At 41.7% G+C, this 22,896-nt stretch overlaps 1 protein-coding gene and 1 long non-coding RNA gene across 2 annotated transcripts in view; one reads left to right on the top strand and one right to left on the bottom strand.

Moving 5' to 3' along the window:
* Window positions 1–22,896, bottom strand: part of Vwa8 (von Willebrand factor A domain containing 8) — a 349,402-nt gene that overhangs the window by 118,771 nt on the left and 207,735 nt on the right. The window contains exons 22-26 of the mRNA XM_031362757.1: window positions 15,072–15,147; window positions 13,161–13,296; window positions 11,083–11,202; window positions 9,090–9,295; window positions 6,577–6,728 (exon numbers count right to left, since the gene is read on the bottom strand). Coding sequence (XP_031218617.1) covers window positions 6,577–6,728; window positions 9,090–9,295; window positions 11,083–11,202; window positions 13,161–13,296; window positions 15,072–15,147 — 690 coding nt within the window. The remainder of the gene's footprint in view (window positions 1–6,576; window positions 6,729–9,089; window positions 9,296–11,082; window positions 11,203–13,160; window positions 13,297–15,071; window positions 15,148–22,896) is intronic.
* LOC116085281 lies at window positions 16,169–17,152 on the top strand. Its single transcript, XR_004116475.1, has 2 exons — window positions 16,169–16,260; window positions 16,911–17,152. It is a non-coding gene; the product is annotated as an uncharacterized LOC116085281 (long non-coding RNA).

The following is a 22,896-nucleotide window of genomic DNA, read 5'->3' as shown; positions in this document are numbered from 1 at the left end:
TGGGGAGAAGGAACTTATAGAGCCCACCTCCAGCAGAAGGACAGGGCATCAAGTGAGGGATGGGGTTGCCATCCCACAGTCACAACTCTGACCCATAACTGTTCCTGTCTGAAAGAACTGCAGGGATGGAAATGGAGAGGAGCCTGAGGAAAAGAAGGTCCAGCAACAGGCCCAAAGTGGGATCCAGCTCAAGGGGAGGTCCCAAGGCCTGACACTATTACTGAGGCTATGGAGTGCTCACAAAAAGGGACCCAGCATGGTCAAACTCTGGAAGACCCAACAAGCAGCTGAAAAAAGAGTCAGATGTAGATATTTGCACCCAACCATTGGATAGAAGCAGCTGACTCCTGTGGTTTAATTAGGGGAAAGCCAGAAGAAGCTGAGGAGGAGGGTGAGTGACTCTGTAGGGGAACCAGCAGTCTCAATTAATCTGGACCCCTGAGATCTCTCAGACACTGGACCACGAGCATATACCAGCTGATATGAGGCTCTTGACACATATACAGCAGAGGACTGCTGGGTCTGGGTTTAGTTAGAGAAGATGTACTTAATCCTCAAGAAACTGAAGGCCCCAGGGAGTTTAGAGGTCTGGGGTGGGGAGGTAGGGAGTGGAGACATCCTCGGGAAGACAGGGGGAGGGGAGGAAGTATGGGGTGTGGAACAGTTGGAGGGTGGACTGGGAGGGGAATAAAATCTGGAGTTTAGCCCAGGCTGGCCTTGAACTCGTGATCTTCCTGCCTCTGCCTCCTTCAGCAAATCCTACAGAGAAACCCTGTCTCGAAAAAACAAAAAACAAACAACAACAACAACAACAAAAAAATCTGGAGTTTAAAATTAATAAATAAATGAAGTGAAATGGATATGGCCAAATCTTAAAAATAAATGAATAAATAAAAAGAGTGCCTTTTAGGAACATGCACACTCCTAAGAGAAAAGCCTCAGGAAGATAAAAATGACTAGAAACAATGCTGATGCCTCAATATCATGACACAGCACCTATGACTGTAAAAGGTCCCAGGGATTTATCAGCAGGCATTCCTGGGGGCTGGTGAAGTGGCTCAGTTGGTAGAGTGATCCCCCAGCATCACATGAACCAGGCAAGGTGACACATGGCCCTGTGCTCAGAGGCTAGTCTGGAATACAAGAGAATGTGACCCACTAAAACTCAAACAAACAAAAAACAAAACCAACTTCCCAACAGTTATATCTGTAGGGTAGAATGTACAGGAAGGAGTCTCTGGTTTCTTGGCATTTTGTTTACAAACTAGCAGTAAGAAAAGTGGCCTAAGGAAAAATGGAGAGGTGCTGGAGGAGAAACCAAGTGAAGGGCAGTAAATCTGGAGCAAAAACAGTGGCCACTGACGTGGTTTCAAGGTTGTGTATCAGGGCAAGAAGCAGAAGCAGCCCTGGAAGCTGGAGGTAACCCTGTTTATTCATTTCACAAGGACCATGGCCAGTGAGAGTTCATCTTGTGTTCCGAGTCAGGAGAAGGAGATATCACTCAGAGTTTTATTCTAAGAGCTTCCATCATGTCACAGGGAAACCTTAAATACACCTGTGTGAGGACATGGTGCAGTGTATGTGCATAGACAATGATGCTTCCAAGGAGAATAACTGAAAACCACAAGTCTTTTTGCTTTTATTTAGTAAGGTCCTTTTTAAACAAACAAAAAATAAAGAATTTTCAGTCTCTAATAACTGTTTCAGAAATTGCCAATAATATTGTCTATATTGTCACTGGAGTTGGAACACACACAGCATACAGGTACAGACACACACAGACACACAGACACACAGACACACACACACAACTCTGTCCCTATTTTCTAAGAGGGTCTAAGAGTCTATGTCTCAAGTTCTTTATCTACAAATGCAGTTTTATGCACGGTGTGCCTGTATGTGTATGTGTGTGTCTAACGGGTTTATTGTGAGAATTGTTTTAGCTGGTGCAGCGCACACTGCCTAGAGAGCACGTGGCACTCATCACCTACCATCTTCTGCTGCCACCATCTAATGATTCCATTATCATTATCTCATTAGTGTGACAATGAAGTGCTGCAATCATAACGTTCTCGAGCATCTGCATTTTATTTTAGATATATGAAAGTTCGTTCCTTTCAATTGCTGTTAAGTACAAAATAGTGTATGTCATTTAAAATGGAGGTTGAAAAAATGCTCTCCTTTAAAAATACGTCTCCAGCATGACAGATTTCATAAATTATCCTAAAATAGACCTTTTAATTTGGAAGCACTGATATCATAGCAGACTATTTACTCTTAAAAGGAACTTCAGAATAAGGGCTCAGTTGAGGAGCAAACATGCAATCTCTGCTAAGGAAGTTTGTAACAATATGTATAGGTACCTGTGTTTATAGTACATGGTGTATGTACTTTTCTCTGGATGTTTAGAACTAATTCTGTCATGTATGTAATATATACATATATATATATATATAAAAATTAAAAGGCACCATATATATACAATACATATAAAAACAATAGCATTTAAAACTAAAGCAATTAGTTTCGATCCAAATATCCCCATGTCTGCCCATGGCACTACAGTATGCAGATGTGTGCGGCTCCATATGGCACATACCACTGGTAATTCTGACTAGTTATTTAGCCACTGAACAACAACAACAAAAAATGAGACTTAAATTCCCTATGAAGCACATTTCTAATAGGAAGTCATTTCTCCCAGTGAGCCTGATTTGATCGTATTTATCATCTCTTTGACATGTCCTTTCTCATGTAATAGAAATTGCAAAAAAGGGATAAAACAAAACCAAAAGCATCCTGAGAAGGTCTTAGTAGAACAGGGTAAGGGCAACATGGAGTCTGAGGTCAGTCCAGACCTGGTGCCAGGATCTGGGAATATGTTTGTGCATGAAGAAGGGCTACATTGTGACCAAACCACTACACCAAACAAATAAAACAAAACAACCCCCCATCACAAGCTAAACCCAACAGGTCTGCAAGCTTTATTAAACAAGACAGAAAAGTTCTTATCACACAGAGAGGCCTGGAAATAGAGGAAGAGGGAGAGAGCACTTTTCTTTCGGTATTTCACCACAGGGCACTAAAACGATGGAGCTTTTCTTCTCTTTGGATAGGCTCTTACTGTATAGCCCTGGCTGTCCTGTAAACTCAATGTCTAGAGCAGGCTGGCCTCCACCTCAGAGATGTAGATGCCTCTGTTTCCCAAGTGCTGGTATTGAACACCTGGCTTGACAACACCACTCTTAAACACCCACATATGCTCTGATTTGACTCGAGGAAGGACAGACAAACTGCGCCTGGGTATCAATACCATGTCCAATCTCCCTCTGCCTGCTCCATTTCTCTTCTGAGCTTCATGAGGCAGTGGCTAAATTATCTCACCGCCCTCATCTTCAATGTAGCTGTGACCGCATGTTCTAGAGTCAGTTTGAATTTTGCTCCCATCCAATCAGGATGGTTAGTTATGTAGCAAGAGAATTAACAGGTTTTAACAAGAAGGTTCATTTATGGAAAAGAAGATATTAAAATACTTGGGCCATTTTTACCCTTCTCCCTTAGGAGTGGGAATCCAACACTTTCAAAAGTCTGTGCATCCACTATCCACAGTCATTCTCTAGTGGGGGAGATGCTGCACCAGCCAAGGCCAGAGCTTTCATGGGAAAGTTTGTCACCAGTCACTTTCCAATTGTTTGGAGACTTGAATTTTTGAGTATTTGCATATATATGTATACAACGTGGGGATGAAGTCCAAGTACAAACATTAATTTTCTTCATGTATAACTTATTCACAAAGCTAGACATAATTTTATACATTTTTAGCATATCTGTGTTTAACTCTAGCTTGTCATGTGACTTTAGGTAAGCATTTTTCCACTTTAGGATCTTTTTTAACTTTTGAGATGGGGTCTTCCTACATAGTCCTGGCTACCGTATGTCTCACTTTGTAGATGAGGCTGTACTCGAACTCACAGAGGTCCACCTACCTTTCCCTACAGAGTGCTGGGAGTAAGGGCGCATGCCCCCATGCTCAGCTGTGGCATCATTTTTGACGCTTGAAAGTTTCAGAGTTTGGATTTTCAGATTAGGATGTTCAACATGTATTACTTCTTATAAAGTCTGTTTGCTTTTGCAGACATGGGGAACAGTATCACTCTGCTAGAGGGCAGAGGCTGCTAGACAAGCAGGGCCTAGTGAGGCAGAGGCTGAGAGACAAGCAGGGCCTAGTCAGGCAGAGGCTGTGAGACAAGCAGGGCCTAGAGAGGCAGAGGCTACTAGACAAGCAGGGCCTAGAGAGGCAGAGGCTGCGAGACAAGCGGGGCCTAGTTAGGCAGAGGCTGCGAGACAAGCAGGGCCTAGAGAGGCAGAGGCTGCTAGACAAGCAGGGCCTAGTGAGGCAGAGGCTGCGAGACAAGCGGGGCCTAGTTAGGCAGAGGCTGCGAGACAAGCAGGGCCTAGAGAGGCAGAGGCTACTAGACAAGCAGGGCCTAGAGAGGCAGAGGCTGCTAGACAAGCAGGGCCTAGTGAGGCAGAGGCTGCTAGACAAGCAGGGCCTAGTGAGGCAGAGGCTGCGAGACAAGCAGGGCCTAGTGAAGCAGAGGCTGCTAGACAAGCAGGGCCTAGTGAGGAGCTGCATGAGGATAAGCATACTCCAGCCTGGACCAGGACAGTCCTGTGTCCATCTCCTTTTATAGTTACTGCCAACATTTCATCTTCCATTCTCAATAGTGCCCTGATCTGAAGAGCAAATTTTATTCTTATGTTTTTGATAATAAAATGCTCTCATTTTTATTAGCAGGGATTCCATTCCCTGAAGAAACTGCTCCAAATTCAAAAGCCTGAAGAGAAACTCAGGACTGTACGAGTGTGCCTGTGTCAGACCCGGGGATACAGTCTAAGATATGATGGAGCACTGAATCCCAAGCCTTGCTGACTTTACCACCTGACTTCTCCACTGTAAGGCTGGTAGCCAGACAGGAAGAGTCCCTATGGAACCGGGGGGTTTGTGCTGTGAGCTGCTGGAGTCACTACAGTTTGTAGATGAAAACCTGCTCTGAATGACCGTGCACATTATATATGATACAAACACCTCGACCCCCAGAAAAAGTCAGCTTCTCTCCACATTTGCTCTCAGCTTATTCTTAGGTCTATGCATCTGTGTCTATCCCAATCTCAAGTGCAAGGTGGACTCTCTTCTCTCCTAGCCGCCATTATGAGCACAGAGATGGCAGTGGCTTGCCTTGGCTGGTGCAAGCACACTGTGCCAAGGGCTGTTCTTCACAACTAGGCATGACAACAAGAAGTCAAGCCATTATTCTGGCTTCCTTCCAAAAGAAAACTGCCAACAATTTTCTTACAATTGATGTGCCGAAATAACAGGTTACACCGATAAATAACATACTAAGAAATTAGCTGCAATTCACAAACCTACTTTTCACAGGGCTAGAATCCTAATTACATAAGTTTGTTACCAGTGATTAAACCATCCCATTGCCAAGTGAGAAGAAAGAGAAGGGTCTGTAAGGACGACATGAGAGCAATGGAAGCTTGTATATTAAAGACATGTTCTCAACTCTCTAATATATACGATGTTGTACTCAAGAAATTTAAAATTCCCATAAGGACTGCTAACCGATCACTAAAATAGTATTGTATAGAAACACATGAGCAACTGACTCCCACTCACAATTCCTGAAAGAAAATTACTCATCGATAACACAAACCAGTACACTCAGAATGTCTAGCATAACACCATCTTATGCTTTTACCACAGAAGGGAAATATTTGTTTCTCGTTGAGAAATTCTTGGTATGTTAGTAATTTGTTTCTCTTGGCTTCTACTATGATGTTTTTATAATGACTTCAAAGAATGATGACATGTAGACTTAGGAAAACATATATTGCCAGACTAATCACTGACTTAAACTTAACCTCATTCTAAATAGTGCCTCCCGCAGAATAAGGTCTAGTAATTTACCTTAAGAACTGTGATTGCCTCATGCGAATTTATGGTAATCTACATTTTGTAGACAAAGATGCCAACTACCATCTGGCCAACAACATATTTGGTTTGAACATAGAAAAGGTGGGTTGTCAGCCCATGTGACAGGAATCTGGTTTTTCTTATTACCTCTCATCTATAAAGCTAGAATAAGTATCCTTAGATATGCATTGATCTGGATATTTAGAAGCCTATCTGTCCTAAGAAGGCATCTTGACAAATGAACATTTTATGCAGTTTTTCACAGCTGTACACTAAATTGCACTGGATTATGAAATAATGAGACCACAGCCATTCAACAAAAGGACAGAGACTGATAAAGAAACAAATATTTCCCTTTATTTGAGTGTGTTACATCTACTTGTGGGATAGTCATGAAAACGGAAATCTTTAATTTACAGGACTATAACTGATACTACTTAGCTGAGACCGGCCAGCGAGCATCTGAAGAGCACTACTCCTGAGGGCTCCCATACCACGGCAGCTTAGTAGTGTCTACAGTAGATTAGCAACTACCAGCGGCTAAGAGTCAGAAGAACAATGCTCAAGATTATACCAACAGTGGGTTTCCTTACTCCTTTGCCAGCTGCACATTGGTAGGCTTTGCTCCAATGGGGATCCCATATTTGTGCAAAGTGTTCATCAAAATCTCCCTCATGTCGTTGTTGTAAGAATCAAAGTCAAATACATTCCGAACCACACTGGAGAGGCCTTCAGTGGGAAATTTCTGTATGAAAAAAAAATTCCTCATTAACGATGAGATAAAGCATGCATCATTATAAAGGTTTGTAAAACTTATAGAGCAACAGCGCACAAATGAACTTCAGCAGAAATGCATTAGCCGTGTCCGCTAACCAGGCAGTAAGGAAACACAGACATTTATGCTTAGCAGCAGCTGAGAAGGACTGCACCTCCTCCATTTCTACTGTGTATCTCAGGTGTGGGTCCCTGCTCAGACCCTCTGTTGGCCTCTCAACCTGCTTACTTACTGCTGCACTATTCTGCCAACCAAGACATGAAACAGACTAGCTGTGTGCTGACAGATAAATGGATTAATATATGGTATGTACGCACATTGGGGTTTTATGTAGCCATAAAGAAAATAAGTGTGTCACTGGCAGGAAAATGCATGGAGCTGGAGATCATAAGATGTGATGTAAGCCAGAAGCAGAGACAAGAATGCTGTGTTTTCTCTCATGTGCATTCTGTACTGAATAAGCACACAGAGAACACACGAGTGGAAGGGGTGGGTGGGCTCTGAGTGGTGAGGACAAGGTTTAAAGAGGGAAAGGAGTGGGGGACAAGAGAAGGCAAGAACAGAAACACAGAATATCATGTGCTCTGTTACACACACAGGCAGTTTTAACTATGTATACACATGCACATACACACACACAGCAGAGGGAACAATTTGGGCAGAAGGAAACCAATATGAGGTGAGGAAGAATAGTGGGGAAGAGCAGAGGATGGAGGAGTGGACAGAATGAGGCACCATGCCATGCTTGTATGAAAATCTCGTAATAAAACCCTGTATTCTAAATAAAAAGTAATTTAAAAAAGAAAAATGGGCGTACCAGATTGACCAAGTTAAACAAACCAGCTACATAAAATGTTGAATGTCAACACAGACATGTCTAGAATACTCACAGTCTACGAATAAATGGGAAAAAAAGATAAAGGCACAAGGAGGGGAAGAGGAACTTCAGGACAGGAAATGGAGCCCGGTGCTGCCTGCTGCTCCCTGGAGCACAGAGCTGGGAGGGCAGGAGCCACCGCAGCTAGACGTGTGCTGGTGGTTTCTCTACTGACCGTTCTCATTTCCTCTTAGAGCTGGCATCTAAGCTGGTGAGCTGGACTTAGCAAGGCCTCATACAGAGAATAAGCTTCTCTTTTTCTTCCCATATAGATATATCTATTATATATATACATACATATAAAATAAAACATATATATAACAAAATATATATTTACATAAAACATAATATATAATAAAAATAAAAATTTCTAATCAGTTTTTTAGACTTCAGGACAGAATACAATATTTCTGTATGTGCATATGTTGTAGCATAATTAAACCATGTGAACTGATCTATTTATCATTTTGCATAATTATATCTTAGTGGGTATAATCATTTAAAACCTACTCTCTTAGCAGCTTTGGAATGAACCTTCCATCATTACTAACTGCTCTTCAGTCACTGTGCTGTGTAGAATAGAATCTCTTCCTCTGCCACGGATGCTTTTCTCGCTTTAAAAATCTCTCTCCTTGCCAGGCGGTGGTGGCGCACGCCTTTAATCCCAGCACTTGGGAGGCAGAGGCAGGCGGATTTCTGAGTTCGAGGCCAGCCTGGTCTACAGAGTGAGTTCTAGGACAGCCAGGGCTACACAGAGAAACCCTGTCTCAAAAAAACCAAAAATCTCCCTCCTTTTACTTCCTGGCAACCGATATTTTCATAAGGTTTTCTGGGAGGGTTAGAGATCAAAGAGAATTCAAGAGTCACAAGGCTGCAGCTGTTGTCTGAAGATTATTTATTTGCTATATAGAGTTTATATGTTGTTTCTTTCCTTTACGAAGTGGATTATATATTGTATATGATCACAGGAATTTTATTCTCTTGACCACTTACCTATCTTGACACATATTCTTTTAGACAGAATACTGTCTGTTAGATCTTGTTCTACTTTCTACCTTCATGTCATTTGTAATATTTCCTACCCAGATACCACATGCAGGTTGTAAAAAGCCAAACAACAGAAACATTTCCTTGTTGCTTAATTATTTTTCCCCTCTAACTCAGACACAGACACAGACACACACACACACACACACACACACACACACCATGTAAAAAGCAAAACAAACCCAAGTCAACCCATCAAAATTTTTAGCTGATTGGTAATGCTCAAGGCACAAAACCCACTCAGTGCTCAAAAACCACTCAGAGACTGAAGTGAGAACATCGTTGGTCTTTTCGATTTGTTACTTAGCTAATGCACACATCATATCAGGTTGCCTGGCTGACCTATCATAGGATGGAAACATCACTTATAAACTGTACAGTCTGGAAGACACAGGAGTATACCACACCTGTAAGTGTTTGACGATGTTGACCACTTCTCTGGTGGAATAAGGGTAGTTGATAACCCCTTGGTCAGCCAAGTTCCTCAGCTCTCCAAAGGCTGCCACGAGCTTCTGAAGGATGGGTTCAGGCACATTTGGGCCATACTGTTTGAGCATCTCAAGCTCTGAATGGGGCTTGGGGTTGTCAATGGCATGACAGCTAAAAATGTCACCTACAGAAAAGGAGAAGAATCCCATTCAGTGAGCAGTCAACCCATTGTAAGTCTGCAGAACAAATTGCAGTCCTGGCTTAAAGAGTCAGTAGTTGTTCAGCAAATCTCAGAAAGCCCATCTGATAATAGGACTGTACAAAGAAGAAAGGAAATGCCTGAACCAGAAGAAAACTAAGTGATGTATGGTTTGTTCTGCATGAATTTAATTTTATGAAGAGGTATGTGATAACTGAATGTATGTGTACTGGGAGATATTAAAATACACAGAGCCCTGGCAAAACACTCAGTGGGAATGGCTCGGTCTAGACCGGCAGCAATGAGGCCTTATTTTGACTTAGAACCATTTGGATACATAGCTATTTCGCGTGTGCACATGTACGAGTGCCTGTGTATATTTATAGTAATAAAGCAGAGTATCCCAGCTTCAAGCTTTACCTCACAGGCGGACATTTTCAAATACAAACATGCAGGATAGCTCTGGGTTTTTTTCCTTGAAAACAAAGGTTATCCTGAATGTAAAAGGCCTCTCTATCATGCAGTCACCAAATAATTACTAAACATCTTCCAGATACTATATATTACCTAGGGCTGTATGTATATATCTCAATGATTGAAAAAAAAAATCCCCATCCTTGTGGAATTATATTGTTACAAGAATGATAAGTTAGTATGGCCCATGGCAGGACGACTGGAGGTGGGAAAGGACAGTCGTGTGGGCTTCACTGAGCAGGTAAAGCCTGACAAAATGAGGCTGTTTTCAACAACATTCTAGGGGGTTGATCCAGCTAAAGCAAGTATACCTGGCACAGGGAAGGGTGAGGCAGGAGAGTTGGAGAGACGCTGAGCATCGCTGTAGGCTTGGGATGAATGTGAGAAAGTTGCCCTTGGGTGAGAGCAGCTAAGAACCTCATCCTGGGAAGAACTTATACCTTCCCATGCTAGAGAGAACTATAGGCTTGCTCTATAGGCCGGGGTGTTCACAGAGCACATCTGTAACAGCAGCAGTAATGCAGAGTGTAAAATAAAGACGACCTAGATAATTTAAGTGAGCCTGCAGCACACACCTGTGCCTCCCGGAATGTACAGACTGCCACCCTCATTTCCACCACTTAGGGTTACAATTACTATTCTGAGGACTGCTTTTTATTTCAGCATGCTAGCATTACTGATACTTCTCTTACTAGGGGCACACTACTCTACTGTGTGGATACAGCAGAAGTTCTTTATCTAGTCTCCTTTGGAAGACTCCAGTTACTGTACTCAATGCTGTACTGACTTTCCCTGGACTTAGATGGCTGTTCAGGTAAACCATTGGGACAAATCCTACTGTGAACTGCTAGATCACGATCCTAAGAGGAGCACAGGCTTGCTTTGTACTGTGTGTGAGATTCCACAGTAGAGGAATCCTCCTTCATGGATGATGAGGATGATGATGCAGCATCCACGGGGGCCTCTCTACTCAGTATGAGTCAGTCTCTTCACAGCTGTCCTTGGTCTTTTTAGTTGGAGGAAGTGATAGGAGGAGATACTAGTAGCCTTTCATTATGTGACAATAAACAGCAAAGTACAGTACAACTTCTTAAGAAGGAAGGGGCTAAGCCAGACTTGGATACAAAGCTCCACCTCTCATTAGCTAAGTGATCTCAGAAAAAATAACTCCTGGGCGTATCAAAAGCTCTCCCCTCCCCATGTGCTAGGACAGAGACACTGCCCATGGTGAGTAACAGTGGCCACTACAGCATTGCGGTTGAAACTATCATTGCTATTATTATAGTCATTGTTTTTACCTAAAGTTCCAAAGAAATCATTGCCCAGGAAAGGGAAGCCAGGCCTGTTGGCCAGAACCACCATCCTAAAGTCAGGATGAATCACGATAACGTTCTCTCTTCCATCCACATTGGCTGCATCTGGAAAAGGAAAGGGGTTGTTTGTCAGACTCTGTTCAGAACAGGGGCTCCCAATTCAAATGTCACCCATGAGGCTGTGGAAGAACATGTGATAAACATGGCTCAATGGCCCTGCTTCAATCTGGAACACCAGAAAAAAAAAAGCTGTTTAAAAATCACACTTGAGTTTGAAAATTACTATATTCTTCTACTTCTAAGCTAGCCTTCCAAGTCGCAGGAGAACACACAGAGGGCCACACCCAGCCAGCGCTTGACCACAGCTTTGTTTTGGCAGCCCCTTCTCCTTCTTGGTGCACTATCTTTGTAGTGCTGTAAGGTCCAGAGCAAGGGAGCAGGCTGAGTTCTATTCCCTGAGAGTCCCAGGGATTCTGTTATGGGACAATACTCACACTAAGGCAAATTATCATTTTTCATAAACTGTGAATGAGGAATGTTAAAATGCTATTAGTGCTAAGTAGAGGCTGGAGTAGGGACCATACACCAACAGCATTGAAGAGGACTGCCTCTAAGATGCTGAACTTTCTAATGGAGTTCTCTTTATATGTATACTTCAAATATTGAAGATTGTACGGTACTGGCTATTATGTACTGGTATTTTCTATGGCTAGTTATTAATTTTCAAGTCTTTTAGAAGACAAAAAAAAAAAAAAAAAAAAAAAAAAACCCAAACAAAGAAACAAACAAAAAACAAAAGCAAAAAATACCTGAAACTAGAACCTTGCATTGTATTTGGCAAATTTACATTGTCTTTCAGTTATATATACTTACTGGCTAGGTTTTGTTTTGTTTTTTTGGTCATATTAACACATGGTAGTTCACCTGGGAAGAGGGAACCTCTACTGAGAATATGCCGTGGTAAGAGTGCCTGTAGAAAAGTCTACGAGTCATTTTACTTGCTAGTGATTGATATGAAAGGACCCAGCCCACTGTGGCTAATGCTACCCCTTGGCAGGGTGTCCTGGGTACATAAAAGAGCAAACTGAGAGCCCTATCTGGCACAAGCCAGTAAGCCACGCTCCTCCATGATCTCTACCTCAGTTCCTGCCTCGAGTTCCTGCCCTGACTTCCCTCAAAGGTAGACTGCGACCTGATAGATGTAAGATGAAAACTAAAGGCTGAAATAAACCTTTCCTTTCCCAAAGCTGTTGTGATCACACTGCTTTATGACAGGAACAGAAATCCAAACAAAGACAATGCTGGTCACATTAACTTATCTTCATTTCTTTTCCAGCAATAACTGCAAAAAGAATGTGTGTTTGGGTAGGAAAAAAGAAAATCTAAAGCAGAGAATAATCTCTTCCTGAATGAGACATACATATATGTACAAATGTACACACACATACAAGTTAAACAAAACATCCAGTGATCTTTAAAAAATGTGTCTAGCATTTTGTCTGTATGTGTTCATCCACTTGTGTGCCTGGTGGTGGTGGAGGCCAGAGGACAGCATTGGACTGCCCAGAACTGGAGTTACAGATGTGAGTGAACATGGGGGTTCTAGGAATAGATCCTGGATGCTTTGGAAGAGCAGCAAGTACTCTTAACCACTGAGCCATCTCTCCAGTCTACATTAGTGATTTTTAAATGTACTGAGACAATACTATAAAGTAAATTTTGTGAGTAAGAGAAACACACAATGTTTCTAAAAATTTCCAGATAGCAGTTCAGTAATGGAATCACACACAAGTATATGAAAAATTAGTATAAAGGTTCAAGGTTGACATTTTCAGAAAAGGACAGTACAAAGCTGATTTGTCTCACTTCTACTATTGAAATTTTCAGACTGATTATAGAAAAGGGAAACTAGGATCTGTGTGTGATGTGTAGTGACAGAGTATGTGATTCCATGACTGGAGCCCCAATTCTACTCTTAGCATCAAACAAAACAAAACAGCCGACAAAGCATACTAAAGGTGCAACCTGACACAGTAAGGCCAACGGCGCCTTTCAGTACTCACCTGCAACAATGCGTCTTCCATCCGCTAGAATCATTTCTCCGTTTTCTACCAGAGTTTTCAAAATACAGGTGACATTTGTTGGGGCTTTGTCTGCCTCATCTACTACTAGAATATGACCGAACTTTACTGCTTTAACCTTTTGAGGAGAGAAAATTTGTCATAATCAATAGAAGAACCAAAGTAAGCACTACTAAAAACTCACCGCTCACTGCGTTGAACTTTTCAGAGCTGCTGGAGTCAAGGCTACACTACCGCATAGTCAGTAGCAGAAGCATCACAGAATGACAAAAACATAGCAGCAAGGTTTGCATGTTCCTCTCAGTGTTAGAATCATCCCCAACAATGTTTCACCCCCTAGAATAGGGGGCACTTAAGGAGAGTATGACATAGAGGAAGGGCCGCAGGGCTGGGAGGCATGTGACATAACAGACCCTGTGTGTTTTGAAACTGCTTCCATGGATCTTCAAATACTGTCACAGTTTTATAGATCAGAGGTGGGTATTCAAGGCAAAGAGAATCAATGGTCAAAGTGCATTTGTGGAAGAGTGAACACGGACAGCCTATGCTGTCTCTAGGATAGTAAATATAAGAAAAAGCACAGGAAGGGCGATTGGGTTTCTACCACTAAGGAATGGGTTGCCAGAGCAGGAAACATGCACTTCACCTCACCAAGTAATGGTGCATAACTACACATGCATGAGTTACGACATTACAAAAATTGAGCACTAGGATATTCTGCAGGATTCTGAATTTAGCAGAATATACAAAATAGACTTACTCTGGGAAATTGAAGCAGGTATGGAAAAAATACAGGTAAAAGTACTAGATTGACTATAGAAAGGTGTAGTCTATAGATGTCTGCATAGGAAGGAGAATGGCAGGCAAACTCCTGAGGTCTTCAGTAACCATGCGGAGGGAGCCGTGAGAAGGAAGATGGGCGCTGTCGACCTGACCTACCTTGCCATGCCTCTCTTTTAGGGAGGCAGACAGGAGATACTCTACTCACTTCAACATAAACCTAAGATTTCTTTCTAAAAGAGATACTCATAGCCTATAACATAGTAGACCATGTCATAAATGGCTTTGACTGCAGTGTTAACTAATTTTAAATGAAAACTGATAAAGGATATTCCCCTACCTTTTGTTTTGTTTTGTTTTGTTTTGATTTTGGTTTTTCAAGACAGGGTTTCTCTGTGTAGCCCTGGCTGTCCAGGAACTCACTCTGTAAACCAGGCTGACCTCAAATTCAGAGATCGGCCTGCCTCTGCCTCCTGAGTGCGGGGATTAAAGGCGTGTGCCACCACCGCCTTAAGATGCTTCCTTTTAGCACAAAATTTTATGCTCTAGTCTCAAAGACTTGAACTTTTTTTTTTTTTAATTTAGGATAAATTTAAAAAGAAAAAAAAAGACAACATGTGGCTCCTCCCCTAACACATCTCTTTTCAGAGAAGAGCTGGGCTCAACCTTGGAGACTCCTGGTACAGATGTCAAAGTCCCAGCCTTGGGGCCTGGCCCACGGTAGCCCCATAGTGGCTACCTGCTGTGTAGTATTGTGGCCAGGCTTAGATTTGAGTCAGCTTCCCAAAACACTGAGTTAATGTTCTGATAGGAACAACAGCAGACTTAAAAACAATCTCAGAAAATAAGCAGAGGGTTCGCATCAGTTCTTGAATCTCTCACTAGGGAGAGAAAGTGCAGTAAAGAATATGTTACTTTCCCAATAATGTCATTTTGATAGAAACGTGCATCTAAAGTGATACATGCGTATGCTCCAATGAGACAGATGTGCACATCTAAAGTGGTATACACATGTGCTCCAATCAGACAATTAACCAATTCGTAGGCTGAGATACAGTTACAAGCAAAACACACTTTAAAATACTGTGATTGAAATATCATTGGCTTACTGACCAGAGGTGAGTCTTCATACACAATCAGTCCATCTTTAACTGAGGGCTGAAGAGTCAGAGACTGCACTGTGGTGTCCCTAAAGTCAAAGCAAACATTTCAGTCAGTAAGGAAATAAACTGATGTTTGGTCATGAATAAATAAATCAATGAGTAAATCTTTGCACTTGTACATCATCCTGATCTTCCCAAGAAAAACGATGTTGTAAGTAAAACTGCCGTCAACAAGAGGACTCTGTTGACAATGTAAGTCTAAGTGGTTTATAAATTAATACAGTGGCCAAATCAGCTCCCTTCCCTCCAGGAATCATATCTGTAGTAATTTCACTACTCTAAATGATTTCTTGAGGATTAATAGACTATTTAAATATATGTATAGATTACTACATATTACAAAGAATGCTTATACTATTTAAAAGTTCTGATGGCAAGTTTGCCATCCTGGCCACCTCGTTCACCTAACGAGCACATCCCACCCACTCTGCCACGGGGCAAAAGTCAGACTAGAATGCTACTGAGGAACACAATTACTTCATAGGATCTTGAGGATCTAGAGAAGAAGCCCAAGACCTTGTACCACACACACTATTTTTTATTTGAAGCTATTCTTTTCCTGTTTATCTGGCCATCAAGTCTGGGGGTTGAAAAGTCGTCAACACTGAGTTATCTATGCTCTGAGCCTCTTTTCTGATGAGCTGTGAAGTTACTATCATCCGTGGACGTTTTGCCAAACCTGTGTGCAGTACTGCAAGCAATGTTATGCCTTTACTTTATATATGCATGGCATTTTAAAAATGAAAAATCTTACGGCCAACCTGACCATGCCACACAGTGGAATCACATGAAATAGATTGTAACCAGTATCTTTCAAGTACAAATTGCCTTTCCAAAGACCCTGTTACTTATTCAAAGTAAACAGCAAAGCTCCAGATGTAGTCTTGAGCATCTATGTGTAAGACACTGCTTGTATTGTGAACTTCCGACCTTGACTCTGTATTTTACTACAAACTTAAAAATTTGCAACATGCATCTCGGAGGCAAGGTCTGGTCTGAATCATCTTTAAGCCTGTCATACAAAGTACTGTGATGTCACAAGGTACCCTTGGGGGTGACTAGTCACAGCACTCTGAGTTGATGGTTTATGTCCATCTGTTATTCCAGATGAGCTGAATTTAGATTTCCTATGGCATAAGGTAACTCTCCATCAAAGTCTTCATGCACCAGGGCTAGGCCAGATACATGGGCAATGTAATCGTGCGTCTTTACTGTTTCTAGACTTCCTGTCTTATTTATACCTTGTTAGGAAGAATTGTTTAATTTGACAGGTAATGCCCTTCTTGAGTTAGCCCCTTGGCTCTCATCACTATCCTGACTCCCAAGCTTCCATGATCATGGCCCTTATGGGATGATGGTGTGTCACCATCACGTGACTGTTTCCTCCACCTTACCAATAATATAGCCCAAAGAATCATGGTTTTGTCTTTAATAAAAATCAAATTAAATGTCCCACTAAATGTAAAGAACTATGGAAATACATTGTGGCAGTTTACTGGTGCTTTCCAGCATGTTTTTGTAAGACATTAGGGAATGTGGTTATATAACCATTTCTGAATTCACAGGTCTTATACCTTCACGGTCAGTCATATTTTAGACTATCTTTTGATGACAAATTAATTTTCAGTTTTGAATACATTAAGAACAAAGTTTCATTAGCTGACTTAAATCCACTATTAATATTCTAGCACTAGAGGAGAGGGTGGGTGGGGAAAGGAAAAATACTTGTTCACACAGATTTTTATAGCAACATAATGGATTTCTCACCTCAGCTCTCACATCTTTTAAGGGCAACAACTTGACACCTTCCAGCACCAAAAAGGAATGAGAAACTCTTGCATCATTGTCAGTGGGGATGAAGGGAAGTCAGCTTCCGCAGTAATGGTGCTGCACAGTGCCTTAGGATCAGTCAACTTAAGGCGAATTCTAAGTTTAAAAACGCCAATGAAACTGCTCTATAGTGTTTGACATCTGATAGTATGCAACTTGGCAAATTAGATTTCATTAAAAGGTAGGTGCTCAAAGTAAGAACACGTGGTTTTGTTTTGCTGTTATCTTGGTTTTATTTTTTATTTTCATTTATTATTATTTTTTCAAATATTAGTACAAATCAGATACTCTCCAAAGGTGACTGCAATGGGGATAAAGGCGAATGGGAAACATGAATTTCAGTGAAATAGGCTGTGGGAAGGAGAATTACTTCAGGATCAAGCCACTGTCCGCTCTGTTGTGCTATGGATGCTTTCATCTGGAACATCAAAGGGAAAGGAAAGGCTGGTGAAGTATGTGAGAGGAGAGTGACATAAAACTCTCTCTGCTTGTCTTTGGAGCAGTTAATGTGCTGATGTGTCTGTGTGCAGGGGGAGGGAATGGCACAATGTTCTCTGCTCTGCAGGCACCTAATACAGTAAGAGAAGAACTGGATTTCTATGACATCTAAAAATCTGAAGTCAGGAAATAACAAGGCACTTACTGTGGCCACAGACAGCACAGGACACAGATTCCTAAGGATACAATGATATTTATCTCTTCCAGAGTATTAGATTTAAATCACTGCTCCACATTTATGAGCATCTTGGGTCTAACAAATTAATTATACACATACAGAACAATGCCTGAAGAGAATACGGCAATTTCAAAACTATTTTGACTTGTTCCTTTCAAAAAACAGCTTTGAAATATTAGCTAATAAAAATTTAGAGTCAACAATTTTAACAATACTGGGGAGAAGAAAAGCTAAACCACATCTCCGCTTCAGCTTCTTTGGCCCAAGTTTTAATAGAGATGGTTTTCCAGTTACTGGTAATGCTTGAGTTAATTAATGAATGTTCAGCTAATTGCTGGCACTTATGCTATTATGAATTGTTCCTGTTTCTTACTAGTTTACAAAGTACAATTTTCTATCAAAGTTTAAGTCAGTATGTGGGTGGCACAAAGAAATAGTATGCCGAACTGGTTTTCTTTTAACTGTAATTCACATCCTTTTTTGAAGTCCAATTTGTTATATGCAGTAGTTTACTTAAAAATGATGCCAGATACAATAAAAATAATTAAGTTATGCACAGACCAAATCTTTGTTAAAATGAGGAAATAAAACTGGTGTGGGTGGGTGGTGTGGTGTGGGGAGGCAGACTTCTGAGGAGGCAGGGTGGGAGAGTGTGGGTGGAGAACTAGCCTCTGAGGAAAGGGGTAGAAAGTGGTGGGAGAGGTCAGGAGAGAAAATGCAGTCAGCTCTGAAATGCTGTTTGTACGGGTACATAAAGCTGTTCTCTAATCCTCCCAGGACCAAAAAATATTAAAATAAAGATATTTATTTTGAGGATATTTTAATGAGCTTCATTTCCATAGATATAGATTATTATTTTTTTCATAGAGAAGAAAAGCTGAGGGTGAAAGAAAAAGAGAAATCCTAAGAGCTTCAGAAGCTGGTATCTCCTTCAGTACCTGCTATGTCCTGAAACCCAAGTGTCTACAGATCACCCAGAATGAAGTAAACATGAGAATAGAAAGCAGAAGGCTCAGGAGACTGTGAGCATAGATTTGATCAGTACTGTAAACCGAAGGGTGATTTACAAGTAGAACTAAGTGATGGTTCTTATCAATAATTATTGGGGTTGGTCTGCTGCTGCTATATATTCAAATGCTAAATATTGGCTCTTAAGATCTGGTTGCAGGGGCTGGAGATGGCTCAGCTGTTAAGAGAATTGACTGCACTTCCAGAGGTCCTGAGTTCAATTCTCAGCAACCACATGGTAGCTCACAACCATCTGAAACGAGATCCTGTACCATCTTTTGGTGTGTCTGAAGACAGCTACATTTTGTTTTTCAAGATAGGGTTTCTTTGTGTAGCCCTGGCTGCCCTGGAACTCACTCTGTAGAACAGGCTGGCTTCGAACTCAGAAATACAGCTGCCTCCCAAGTACTGGGATTAAGGGCATGTGCCACCAATGCCCAGCTAAATAAAATTTCTTTAAAGACTGGGTCTCAGTATGTGTTCTTTGCTGCCCTAGAAATCCCAAATCACAAGAGAGCCACCTGCCCTCCTCCTCCCCTCCTCCCAATGCACCTGAGTGCTGGGATTAAATATTTAACAAATACTTGTTTGTTTGTTTTTCCTAGTATTTCTCTATGTAGTCTTTTCCAGCAACTCACTCTGTAGATGAGGCTGGCTTCAAACTCAGTGATCTGCCTGCCTCTGCTTTCTGAGTGCTAGGATTAAAGGTGTGCACCACCACCACCTGGCTCAAGAACATACTTGTTTATTGACTAAATTCACTGACATTTTCACATAGGACTTAACTACTTTCTGTTTACTTTCATCTCCCATCATCCTCTGCCAGCTCTGTCTCCTGCCTACAGGTCCCTTTCATAATTCTATTTTGTGATCCACTCATTTTGACCAGGCCATCTGTGTGGCCACAGATTGAGAACACCCACTATTCCTAGTAGGATCAGCAGTGGATACAAAACAGAAGGTAATGATTTTCCCTTCCCCCAAATCGTTCAGTAGTCAATAGTTCATCAGAGATAGGGCCCCATGAATCCTTCCCTGATCCACAGCTGGCTGTTGACAGGCCCAGTCTTGCACATGCCTGCGTTATTTTAAGATAAGTAGTAAAATAAAAGTGTAGTAATAATTATTAATGAGACAGGTCCTCATGTGGAGATGATGTCAATAAGTTTAAGGATTAACCATTTACAGATACCCCGGCCTTTTACTGAATAGTAGAAGTACATGGTCTCTCCTGTGATATGCAAATTTATCTTGCTAGATTAGGAAAGAAATTTCCTTGGCCTTCAAATAGATTCAGTCCTTGATAAAAGAAATGTTGCCAACCAATACAAAAGAAAGGAGACAAAAACCAAGAATATGATTAATGCAATACAAAATATAGAAACAGCACCAGACTACACATCTGGCTTGGTTATCCACTCAGAACCCTAAAGCCCTAGGCAACTCATCTCTAGAGGTAATTAACATACATCATGAGAAAATACAATAGAGACAAATGATGAAATTTGACAGGAAAGCAAGGGAGGGTGTGTGGGAGGTGAAATGGGAATGCCCACAGTGCTTGAGCTTACTCAAGGCTTGGAAAGAAAAGTCCTTAGGAGAACAAACTACTTAGGATTCCTGCCAGACACTCAAGAGACTCCTGCCCTTAAATAGTCCTGCAGACTATTTACATACGCAGTTCACCTAGTGCCACGTGCTCCTTACTAAAAGCCTAGACGCAAAAAAAAGTCCTAACAAACCATGACAGGAGGAAGACTGGGTAGGGGTAATTCTTTTTTTCAAAGAAGTTTTCCGGATATGGATGTAGCACTCTGCAGCCCCTGGGTAGGTGCTTGCTGGAAGAAAGGGAACTAAGCCAGTCTCCTCCTGGTGCCAAACCTCTCAAGTCAGCCTGCTTTACCTCCACCATGTTTGCTTGTCCTTCTGGATCACCACGACTCCACAAAGAATCCTTTTATTAATGAAGCCATGACAAGTACTTCCACAAACTCAGAAAAGCTTTGCAAGTTGTTCAGCCTTGAGAAATAAAAAACTCTGCTCAAATGGTGCGTAGATAATTGGATCCTTTTCCCCAAAAACTAGCTTTCTTGGTTGAGAAAATTTAAGAACTCAAAACAATTTTGCTTTTTGGCAGGCACTTCTCTGTTTCAGACAAAAATGAAAGACACCGAACAGTTTCTCTTTGGTCAGTGTGGAGAGGGTTAGAAGGATGGGGTAAGAGGAAAAATTAAAAGTTGTGCACGGAAGCCACCAGGGGCTAAGGCTGATGAACACTTTGTTCCCTGGACAAATTGCTATCAGAAAATACTGTACACTCTAATTTCCATATTTAAGAGGAAAATTGAGCAAATTTTCATGGCATGATATTCTGTAGCCTTTTATTCAAGACATATTTACTGCATTGGTAGTAGCACATGTGGCTTTATTGGAGGAATATTCAAACAAAACAGGTAGCAGGCTGGGCGGATGACTCATTTGGAAAGGGCTTGCTATGTGCTATGCAAGCTTGAAGACCCGAGTGCGATCCCACACAATGTTCACTAGAAAGCTGGTGTGGCTCCTTTCTTCCTGGGCTGCTCAAGGCTGTCATCATGAACAACACAATATCTATCCTCACCAGGAAGTTTGTGACTAATGTTTTGTTCAGAGGAAACAAATGGCCATTGATGTCCCTCACTCTAGAAAACCACTGCTGGTGGTTTATGAACTGGGAAACATTCCCACTGAACTGGTTCTACATTTGCCAGTCTCAAGTGACCAAGCTAAACTCATGGGAGGGAAGAGGATGTGCAAACACCTGTGTACTGCAGGAGCTTTCCAGTTTACCTACCTGCTGCTTCACGTTTGATTATCTCAAAGGGAGATACTGTTTCTAGTGAAAATTAAGCTTCCACTCCAGCCCTCCCGTTCCTGGGTATTGCAGTACAGAAGGAAAAGTGCATATGTCTCCCGGGGATCACAGGGCAGAGAAGCAGGGCTCTCTGGTCACATCCATGTGAATTTTGTTGTTTCACATGTCATGATTTATTTACAATTGCACCATCTGAGTGCATTTGCTTGTATCTCTCATACCATTTTTTTTTACTATTTTTTTATTAGATATTTTCTTTATTTACATGTAAATTTCTCCTTTCCCAGTTTCCCCTCCAAAAAACAAACAAACAAACAAATAAAAACAACAAGAACAAACCCCTGTTGCCCCCCCCATGCCTGCTACCCCATCTTCTCCCACTTCTTGGCCCTGGCATTCCCCTACACTGGGGCACAGAACCTTCATAGGGCCGAGGTCCTCTCCTACTATTGATGATTGAATTTGCAATCTCTATTATACACGTGCTGCCTGAACAATCAGACCCCTCCATGTGCAGTCCTTGGTTGGTGGTTGAGACCCTGGGAGCTCTGAGGGTGCTAGTTAGTTCATATTGTTGTTTGTCCTAAGGGGCTGCAAACCCCTCAGCTCCATAGGTCCTTTCTCTAACTCCTTCATTGGGGACCGTGTACTCAGTTCAAGGGATGGCTGTGAGCCTCTACATCTGTGTTAGTCAGGTACTGTCAGAGCCTCTCAGGAGATAGCTATATCAGGCTGGATTGTCCTTCCTTCAGGCTCTGTTCCATAGTTGATCTCTGTAACTCCTTCCGTGGGTATTTGGTTCCCCCTTTTAAGAAGGAATGAAATGTCCACCTTTTGGTCTTCCTTCTTCTTGAGTTTCTTGTGATTTGTGGGTTGTTCTTCTTGTATTCCAAACTTCTGGGCTAAGAACCACTTATCCGAGAGTGCATACCATGTGTGATCTTTTGTGACTGGGTTACCTCACTCAGGATGATATTCTCCAGATCCATTCAATTCCCTAAGAATTTCATAAATTTATTGTTTTTAATAGCTGAGTAGTATTTATTGTGTAGATGTACCACATTTCTGTATCCACTCTTCTGTTGAGGGACATCTGGGTTGTTTCTAGGTTCTGGCTATTATAAATAAGGCTGCTATGAACATGGTGGAGCATGTGTCTTTATTACATGTTGGAGCATATTTTGGGTATATGTCCAGGAGTAGTATAGCTGGGTCCTCCAGTAGAACTATGTCCAGTTTCTGGAGGAACCATCAAACTGATTTCCAGAGTGATTGTACCAGTTTGCAATCCCACCAGCAATGAAATAATGTTCCTCTTTCTCTACAACCTCTCCAGAAGCTGCTGTCCCCTGAGTCTTTTATCCTAGCCAATCTGACTGGTGTGAGGTGGAATCTCAGAGTTGTTTT

Source organism: Mastomys coucha, unplaced genomic scaffold, assembly GCF_008632895.1.
Source record: "Mastomys coucha isolate ucsf_1 unplaced genomic scaffold, UCSF_Mcou_1 pScaffold9, whole genome shotgun sequence".
NCBI lineage: Eukaryota > Metazoa > Chordata > Mammalia > Rodentia > Muridae > Mastomys > Mastomys coucha.
This window is presented reverse-complemented; position numbering and strand designations above follow the sequence as displayed.